Source organism: Pongo pygmaeus, chromosome 16, assembly GCF_028885625.2.
Source record: "Pongo pygmaeus isolate AG05252 chromosome 16, NHGRI_mPonPyg2-v2.0_pri, whole genome shotgun sequence".
Classification (NCBI taxonomy): Eukaryota; Metazoa; Chordata; class Mammalia; order Primates; family Hominidae; genus Pongo; species Pongo pygmaeus.
Genome location: NC_072389.2, coordinates 39,108,418 through 39,118,730, shown reverse-complemented (window position 1 = coordinate 39,118,730; position 10,313 = coordinate 39,108,418). Strand labels below are relative to the sequence as shown.

At 43.6% G+C, this 10,313-nt stretch overlaps 1 protein-coding gene across 2 annotated transcripts in view; it reads right to left on the bottom strand.

Annotated features, from left to right (window-relative positions):
- Positions 1 to 235: 235 nt before the first annotated feature.
- CHRM5 (cholinergic receptor muscarinic 5) overlaps positions 236 to 10,313 on the bottom strand; it is a 101,983-nt gene continuing 91,905 nt past the window's right edge. For both annotated transcript variants that reach the window (XM_054450482.2, XM_054450483.2), the window contains one exon: positions 236 to 5,049. In XM_054450482.2, the coding sequence (XP_054306457.1) occupies positions 3,375 to 4,973 (1,599 nt within the window). In that variant the 5' untranslated portion in view covers positions 4,974 to 5,049 and the 3' untranslated portion in view covers positions 236 to 3,374. The remainder of the gene's footprint in view (positions 5,050 to 10,313) is intronic.

Below are 10,313 nucleotides of genomic sequence, written 5' to 3'. Positions count from 1 at the left end.
TTTACTTACAGATCTCTTGTCATCATTATTTAATCTTAGTTTGGTCATTGGTAACTTAGAGGGAAGGAGGAATCACAAAAGGTAGCAAGAAGGAGGTGTATCCATACTGTGTATCAATTCCAAGTTTCTTGAAAGGCCAGGCCATGCAAAGGTGTGTGGGAGCCCCAATATAGATGGATCTAATAAGCTACTCTGAAACAATTTTCTTATTTAAATGCTCTGCATTGGACCACTGTGCGGTTAAATTTCTTTAATATCTAGAATAGTGCTTGTACAATACAGAAAAGCAGCCCAGTCCCCATATCCTTTGCTGTAATTCCAATATTTACAGTAGACAACTGGAGATTCTAGTCCAGAGGTTTGGGTACAGATTTCACAATTACAAAGAGCTGGCATCAGTATCGTCTTCAAAGGACATTCACAAAGGAGCAAAGCAAAAGCTGAGAATTTGACAAAATGCTTTGGTTAACCAAAAATTGAATGGAAAACAGATTCCCTGACAAGCCGTCAAATTCAGAGCCAAGGGGAAACAAATTACAATGACAGCAAAGTAACAGCATCCAGTAGGTAACTAGCCAAAGTCGTACATGGTTTACTATAGACAAAGCCTGGAAGACTGGGGGCATTGAAGGCCTAAGATCTCAAGTCAGACCATGCGCCTCCCACCCACCCATCAGGTCCCTGTAGTTTACAATTAGGTCTATTCATTCTGAGGACCCCACTAAAGCCCCTATTCTATAGAAGTCTAGTTGTCCCTCGTAGTTTGGGATATTTTTTGTCTATGTCAAGAAGCATAGGTAGTCTGCAAAACTGGCTGCTTTCCAAAGCCAATGATAAAGAAAGAAGCATCGATCTCTCTCTCTCTCTTTTTTTTTTTTTTTGAGGCAGGGTCTTGCTCTGTCACCCAGGCTGGAGTGCAGTGGTGTGATCATAGCTCACTGCAACCTCTAACTCCTGGGCTCATGCGATCCTCTTGCTTCAACCTCTGAAGTAGCCGGGTCTACAGGCACAGACTACCATGCCCTGCTAATGCCCAGGTATTTAAAATTTTTTTTGTAGAGACGGGGTCTCCCTATGTTGCCAGGCTGGTCTTGAGCCCCTAGGCTCAAGCAGTCCTCTTGCCTCAGCCTCCCAAAGTGCTGGGATTACAGGTGTCAGCCACCACACCCAGCAATACACTTCTTAATCAATTTCACAAAAGATGAACAAAAAAGTCCAAGTCCTAAGCAAGTGCGGAGTGTGCAAAGAGCGCCCTCCATGGCATCCTTTCCCGATTTGTGTTCTTTTGTTTAAATTAGCTGGTTTCACTCTCAACTGCGAATGGTGAATGCCCAACATGGGCTTAAAAGCCTATTCTCATGAAGAGGTTTTCATCTTTATCAGGAATCAAAGCCTTAAACGAAGACTCAACTGTTTATCTGGAGCTGGTAGAGCAGGTTTGCTCATGAAGTCACACCCAGTTGGCATCATACAGGCCCGAGAGCCTCTGTGCTGGAGAACTGAGCCAATTACTGTTCCCACCAAATTCTTTGCAGGTGTCAACCTGCCCTTTACAAAGGCTCAGCAGATGCACTGCTTACAAGATGTTTCATGTCAACGTGAAGTCTTTATAAGGGACCAGTCCCATCCTGCCTGAGATTCTACTGCCCTGAAGCCTCTGTGGGACATCCTGTGAGAGGCTGATGATGCTCTTCAGTGGTAGGCTGAAGGTCTCCCATACTCAGGTACATATCTAATTCCCAGGACAACTAAACCAGGTATTTTTCCATCCTCTTAGCAAATGAGACTGAAAAGGACCTGGCCTACACTAAGACGCATGAAGTCTGGAGATTTTTAAATCCAGCTGCAGATGTAACCAACAAGTTAAATAATGTCTGACAGGAGTGTTTCATCTTTAAAATCCTTGTTGTGTACCACACTACTGCTTCTTTGTGGCCTTTTGTCCACAAAGGTCCTTTGATTCTGTTTGTTTATATGCACTTAGAGATTTCAATTAAATGTGGTTTTTAATAATCTTCATGCTGTCATGCATGTTAACTGTTTTATTTTTATGCATTACTATGACCTACACTTTGTTTTTAAAAATGAAGCTTTCAGATCATTTTCAGCTTCATCGCACCCTCAAGTGTGCTTTTCTGGCCTTCTCATTTTTGACTGAATTTGGAGAGGAATGAAGAAGTCATTTTTAGGCCCTGATTTGAAGGACCTATAAAAAAAGAAAATCTTTCCACCCCACCCCGCAACCTCCTGCTTGGAGGCAGCACAGCTGACCTGCTTGCATCTTGGTGTGAACTGGGGATCTGAACAAGGGAAATTGGAGGCTGCAAAAGGGCTCTGGAAGAAGTTCAAAAGCAAATTTGTTTACCACATTTTGCTCAGGTTTGCCCTGTGAAGAGATTAGAAAGCAAGATCCCTGAAAACAATATAAGAACCTTAATTCAATAGCCTGGAGAAAATCTTCAGCCAGTGAAGGGCTCTTACACAATTAGTCTTCCTAAGAACAGAGCATAATTAAATGGGTTCAAATGGGCACAAAATAGAATGTACAATATTTGTTTAGATAAAAGAAAAAATTTCTACTGGCAAAAACTAAAATAACTGACTGTGGAGACTTGGTCCATCTTTATTAGTAGAATAGAGGCCCCTTGAAAGGACTGGGTATGACCAGGTTTCAGTCCTTCCAGACTCTGGATTCTGAGAGGAAGGATGGTTCCCTGGAGATTAGCATGGGTTCAGTGAGTACAAGGAATTGACATTGGATATGAAAGGGAAGAGCAAGACCTTCACTCAGATGTAGGGACAGGAAAACGAACCACAGTACAGTGTATACCACATAATAGCTGCATAATAGACAGTGATCAGTTCATGAAGATACATATTCTTAGAAGCCGGTTGAATATCAGTCTTGTTAACAAGTGACACTGTTGTACATTCTCCTGGTTCTCACTGGCACAAGACAGCTTCATAGACACATACATATTGCACAAAATTCTATGGCAGGTTTCCACAGGAAAAGGTTTCCACCTGGTCTCTGCTGTTTCCTACAGAAGGGACATAAGTTCCCTGAGTCACTGTTCCTTGTTACCCAGTGTGCTTCCTCCTGTGAAGGGCCATGAGCCTATCTCTTTACTTCATTGGCAAACTCCACTGGCATCAAATGGCCTTGGTCATAGGCAAGAGTCACTTAATATGTCAGCAATTGCTGCAGCTGTGACCCCTTCCATTTGGCAACCAACCTTGAGCCTTTACAAAAATCTTCAAGGACTCAAAATGAGATGTCTTCTTTTTGAAAATATACAAACCAGAATCAGCTTGCTCATCCTCAGAGGATGTTGACTGTGGTCATTGTTCTTTCGAGAGGAGTTGTTAACTTTTCAGGGTAGCTTGCTGTTCCCCTGCCAGTACAACTTCTCTTCCACTTTTTTCTTTTTCCATCGGCAGAGAAGCAGCATCTTAAAAGTCTTCCTGAAGGTTCTGTTGCAGAGGGCATAGCAGATGGGGTTGACAGTGCTATTGACATAGCACAACCAATAGCCCAAGTGCCACAGGGTGACTGGGACACACTTGTCACAGAAGGTAGAAACCAGGACCATGATGTTATACGGGGTCCATGTGATGATGAAGGCCAGAAGAATGGCACTCAGCGTCTGGGCTGCTTTCCTCTCTTTGACTAGGACCATTCTCTTTCGTTTGGTCATTTGATGGCTGGGGTTGGGATTGAGGCCTTTCGTTGAAGGTTCCTTGGCCACTGGGAAGGAGCAGGGCATGATTTTCACCTTGTGACGGCCGTTGTTGGTCTCCTGAGTCCCGTCAGCTTTTACCACCAATTGGAACTTATAGGCCACACATTTCTGACTCTTGGGTCTATGAGCAGCTGCTGGAGACAGAAGGTAGTCTGGGGTGTCATAGTCACTTTTTTCAGTTTCAGCTTTCACAAAAGTTTCCTCAGTCTCTTCAGCACTGCATTCTTGCCCTGGGCTTTCCTTACCCTGACTCTTGTAGACCACTTGGAGGACAGGGTCAGTGGCGGGCTTGTCCTCATCCTCTGAGGAAGGGTAGCTGCTACAGGTGGTGAGCTGCTCAGCTTTTGCCCAATTGGCGCTTGGGCCAGTGGCTTGGGATGGCTTCCCAGTGGTGGAGGTGCTCCTGCGGGAGGATGACCAGGAGGCCTGGTTCCTTTCCCGCTGGGCCAGGGTGGGTCGAGGACAGTGCAAGCAGGATCTGAACAGAGCCCTATGAGCTGGCTTTCTCTTCTCAGCTTCAGTCACAGAGTCAGAACCCTGGAGGTCAGCCAGGTCCTTGGTTCGCTTCTCTGTTTCCCGGTAGATTCGACAGTAGAGGATGGTCATGACAGAAACAGGGATGTAGAAGGCAGCAATGGCAGTGCCAAAAGTGATGGTGGGCTCAGAGAGAAACTGGATCTGGCACTCATCCAGTGGAACTGTCCGCTTCCCAACCAAGTACTGCCAGCAGAGGATTGCTGGGGCCCAGAGGATGAAGGAGATCAGCCAGGCCAAGCCAATCATGATGCCAGCCCTTTTCGGAGTACGCTTGGCCCGATATGTCAAGGGTCTTGTGATGGAAAAGTAACGGTCAAAACTGATCACCAGAAGGTTCATGACAGAAGCGTTGCTGGCCACGTAGTCCAGTGCAAGCCAAAGGTCACAAGCCAGACTCCCAAGAGCCCAGCGTCCCATGAGGATGTAGGTGGTGTAGAGGTTCATGGAGAAGACCCCAATGATGAGATCTGCACAGGCTAAGCTGAGCAGGTAATAGTTGTTAACTGTCTTGAGCTGGCTGTTGACTTTGAAGGAGATCATGACCAAGACATTGCCCACAATGGTGATCAGGCTTACCACAGCAGTCACGGCTGCAATGGTGATGACTTCCCACAACCTGTGGCGTTCCAAAGGCTGGTGATTTACTGGGGTGCCATTGACGGTGGTTGCATTGTGGTAAGAGTCTCCTTCCATCCTGGTGCAAAAATTTTACAGTAGAATAGTGTTAGGTTCTAGGCTGTTTTCTATTTCAGTTCTTCTTGGCCAGCATCTGGAAGAGAGGGAAACACATTAGCTCCGCACAGCAGCATGACTTTCTTGTCCATCCATTGTTTATAGTTTCTTTTTTTTTCAATTTTTTTTTTTTTTTTTTTTTTTGAGACGGAATCTCGCTCTGTCACCCAGGCTGGAGTGCAGTGGTGCGATCTCAGCTCTCTACAAGCTCCGCCTCCCGGGTTCACACCATTCTCCTGCCTCAGCCTCCTAAGTAGCTGGGATTACAGGCGCCCATCACCACGCCCAGGTATTTTTTTTTGTACTTTTAGTAGAGACGGGGTTTCACTGTGTTAGCCGGGATGGTCTCGATCTCCTGACCTCGTGATCCGCCTGCCTCGGCCTCCCAAAGTGCTGGGATTACAGGTGTGAGCCACTGCGCCCGGCCCATTGTTTATAGTTTCTAACGGTATATTAAACGTGGCTGCACACATATTCAGAGCAAGATGCTGAAATCTCTAAAGTTTGATCACCTATTTTTAATGGCATCCTTTTGCTTTTTGTTGTTACCTATTGTTGAGTGACCTTCTTATGCATGAGGCTGCTGCCCTCTTGTGGCAATTTTAAAAAGGGCTGGGAAGACGAGGAGGGTGAACGGAAAGGAAAAAAAATGGATTGTGGAGAAGCAGTAAAGAGGGGAAAGCAGGCATGTTAAATCACTTTAGATTGCAATGATCATAAGGACAGAAACCCTATTTTTTTTAAGATCCTGGTGATAAATACCTAAATCGTCATGCACTGGGGAAAAAGTGGTATCTATTCTATAGTCCCAGTCTTGATTATTAAACATTACTGAGGTGCTGTTGTGAGCCAAGACCATATTATACCACCTCTCCTTGCCCTAATGCACAAACTCCAAGTGCATATCTGGTTTTCATCTAGGGGGTTTTACATTTGCCCCAGCTGCTGAAGATAAGGACCTTCTCTCTGTTTCTGAACTATTTGCAATATCATAGAATTGTTTTAGGTTATCTTTTTTCTGGTTATAGAGTAATATATTCCTTATAAAAGTTCAAACAATGTCAAAATGTAAATCTTAGAAAGCAAAAGTCTCCTCTAATTCCACCTTGCAGAGGTAATCAATGCTAACAGTTTAGTGTGTATTTTGGCATTTTCCCATATGCCTATACTAATAAATAAATATTTAAATACAATTTCCCCTATGCATATACTAATAAATATTTTAAATGGGTGCCTTTTACCATTTACAATTTGAATTTTGTTTTTTACTTAACAAATGAATTATCACGGACAGCTTTTGTATCAGTACATCTAGAGCTATCACTTTCATTGTAATGACGGTACATTATTCCACTTAATGGATATACTATATTTAATTAACCCTCTGTTGACAAATTTTAACTTTTAAAACTAAAAGGAAATTTTCCTTTTGTAGATTAAAAAAATCTAGGTACATGATAAAGATTTCAGTGTGTACCAAAGGGTAAATGGTAGAAATTACGTCTCCCTCCCACCTCTGACCTCCAAGCTTGCAAGCTCCCCATTTTCAGAGGTAACCACTGCTACCATTTATTTTTCCTTCTAGAGATATATGTGCATACAACATATATTTGATGATATATAACAAACACCACCTTGACATGATAATGGGCGGTAAAGGGAAAAAAAAAAATCCTTTTTTTCTTTTCTTTTTGAGACGGAGTCTTGCTCTGTTGCCCAGGCTGGAGGGCCGTGGCGCTATCGACTCACTGCAAGCTCCGCCTCCCAGGTTCATGCCATTCTCCTGCCTCAGCCTCCCCAGTAGCTGGGACTACAGGTGCCCACCACCACGCCCAGCTAACAGAGTCTTGCCCTTGTCACCCAGGCTGAAGTGTAGTGGCACCATCTTGGCTCACTGCAACCTCTGCCCCTCGGGTTCAAGCAATTCTCCTGCCTCAGCCTCCTGAGTAGCTGGGATTACAGCCACCATGCCCAGCTAATTTTTGTACTTTTTAGTAGAGATGAGGTTTCGCCATGTTGGCCAGACTGGTCTCGAACTCCTGACCTCGAGTGATCCGCCTGCCTTAGCTTCCCAAAGTTCCGGGATTACAGGCATGAGCCACCGCCTGTATCAATCTTTTTGATAACCCTTAAAATACCTCATGTGGGCAAGTTTATTTAATGGGGTATTTCTGCTCTGCCTATGGCCAGTCTTGACACTTTTTTGATAACAGTAACTGACAGAAAGGTGACAAATTTGTGAAGGGCTACAGTTTTCTTGGCTTTGCTTTATATTTTCAGCTGTAATTTTGGGTGTTTTCATAACACCTCAAATTCAATATGGAATCGAGTTGATGATATTGTCTTGCACCAGAAACCAGATTCTCCCATCTTCCCAATCTGGGATGCTTCTTCACCTCCCAAACACATGCAGTCTAACTGACCCACAAAGACTCCTTTTTTTGGTCCGTCTCCATTCCTGCTGCTACCGACTGTTACCTTATACCTATAACACCTCGGTGTTGTCAACATTCTTCAAGTTGTTGAAGCAAATTCTAAGGTTGCCAGGTCATTAGGTAGAGATTCCCCAGCATCTGAAAAGACCAGTTACTCTACACTCTACAAATCTCTAGGCAAATGCCATCACAGATTATCTTCCAATGGTCAGATCTAAGCCACACAGTGCAAAAAAGAGCCTGTGGAAATCCCTTTCTCCTTTATTCTTTCTTTTCTTCCTTCCTCTCCTGCCCCTCTTAAATATTTGAATGTTTATTATGGGACAGACTCTAATGCTGGCAATACCATGGAACAGGCCAATGTCTCTGCTCTTTAGACACTAGTTGGGAATGTAAATAAATTAGCAGATAGAAATAGCAGGGGTGCAGCATGCCATAGGGGCACCTGTGAAGGACCTCCAGCCTCGTTGAGTGGACATGGGAAGCACTTCCTGAGGAAGAGACCTAAGAGTAGAGACTTGAAGAATGAATCACCAATAGCTAGGCAAAAGGTGGGTAGAGGCTGGGGATTGTAGTGCCAGAATGTTTCAGACACGGAAGGAAAGAGCTTGTCTGTAAGCCCAGAGGCAAAAGAGGAGGAATGGAAAGAAACAAGGTAGCTGGAGCCAAAGAAAGCTGAGAAGTGAAAGGTGAAACTGGAGAGGCTGGCAGGAGAGGACCTGAGAGAAAAGTCAGCTTTATGGGAGAGCTGTGTCAGCTATTTCCAGACTCCCCGTCTACTCTGAAGGTAGTCCCGACATCCAGGTGTTGGGGAGCATTAGTCCGGAGAGAAGTAGTAAAATGATCTGACCGCTTGCTGAATTTTTTCTAATCAATTCTTCAAAATAGGAATACATGGTGTTTTGGAAGGATTTAATTTTTCCACTTAATTTTATTATCAGGTCGTAAGCAATTTAAGGAAGGTTCTGGGAATTTGGATGTGCACGTACTCCTTTGGACCCATGTATAACCTGGGTACTTCTTTTTCGTCTGTTTCCTCATTAGAAAAAATAAGGAGGGTGGGCGTGGTGGCTCACGCCTATAATCCCAGCACTTTTGGAGGCGGGTGGGTAGCCTGAGGTCAGGAATTCAAGACCAGCCTGGCCAACATGATGAAACCCTGTCTCTACTAAAAATGCAAAAGTTAGCTGGGCATGGTGGTGCGTGCCTGTAATCTTAGCTACTTGGGAGGTTGAGGCAGGAGAATCGCTTGAACTCGGGAGGTGGAGGTTGCAGTGAGCCAAGATCTTGCCACTGCACTCCAGCCTGGGCGACAGAGTGAGACTCTGTTTCAAAAGAAAAAAACTAAGAAAAAAAGGAAATTGGACTATGGGAACTAACATACCTACATTTCTATGGCTTTGTATTTTATATTGTGTCAAAAAACAAAATTAAAACAAATGTAAAGATCTCAGTTGGCTTTATTTGTGATTCTAGAATCAGGCAATTCTTCATTTTGTGAAATAAATGTTCTGATGAGCTGACCAGAAGAATTTGGCTTTATAGGCAGAGAAGGCCTGAAGAAAGCAGAAGCAAAGAACAAGGGTGTATTAGTTACTTCTAGACAGAACAACAGAAAATAACTGGTTAGTTAATATCAGGTTACTTCAGGCTGTGTGTGTGTGTGTGTGTGTGTGTGTGTGTGTGTGTGTGTGTTTGTGTGTGTGTGTTAGAATTAAAGCAGAGAGAACTTCCTTATCATGCTGATTGAAGATTTATAGTGGCCTGTTTGGGAAATTAGCTCTCTCTCTCTCCTGATTTCTCAGGTCAAATAACAACTTAGTTTAGGTTTGGTGACTTGGAACTTTAGTATGGGTGGCTCCATTTTGATTTTTATTCTGGTTTGTTGGAGCCTAGTTCAAGAGCTTAGTCCAAAACAATGACCTCCTATAATTTTTTATTTATCAATAGTGTGATGGTTAATTTTATGTGTCCACTTGGCTAGGCTACAGTACCCAGTTGTTTTGTCAAACACCAGTCTAGATATTGCTGTGAAGGTATATTCAGATATGATTAATACTGAAATCAGTAGAATTTAAGTAAAGAAGATTACCCACCACAATGTGGGTAGGCCTCATTCGATCATTTGAAGGCCTTAAGGGAAGACTGAGGTGCCGAATGAAAAGAGCAAGGAATTCTGTCACCAAACTGCCTTAGAACTCGAGACAGCAACATTGATTCCTGCTGGATTTTCCAGCTTGCCTACAGATTTCAGACTTGTTAGCCCCTACAATCATGTGACCCAATCCTTTAAAATAAAAATAAATCTCTCTCTCTCTGATAAATGGAATAAGCTCTTTGCTAAAAGGGAAAAGAAAATAATTTACAGTGGTAACATCACCTCACAATCATATCACAATTTGGCATTGGTCAGCTTCAGATTAAAAACCTAGTTCCATTACTTGCTGTATGACATTAATTAGTTGATTAGAAATAAGGTCTTGCTCTATCACTCAGGCTGGAGAACAGTGTCACCATCATAGGTCACTGAAGCTGGAACCCATGGCCTCAAGCGATCCTCCTGCCTCAGCCTCCCATGTAGCTGGGACTACTGGTGTGGGCCACAACATATGGCTCCAACTTACTGTATGACTTTGGACACATTACTTAACCTGAGTCTCAGATTTTAAACTCTGAGGTGGGGATAAAAAGAGTCCTTACCTCATAGGATTGTTTTAAGTATTAAATGAGATAACTCATGTTGTATTCAGCCAGTGCCTGACACAAGAGAATGTTCACTACAAAGTAGCAATCCAGCAACAAGAGCATCAAAATGACTATTCTGGCTGGGCACAGTGGCTCACGCCTGTAATCCCAGCACTTTGGG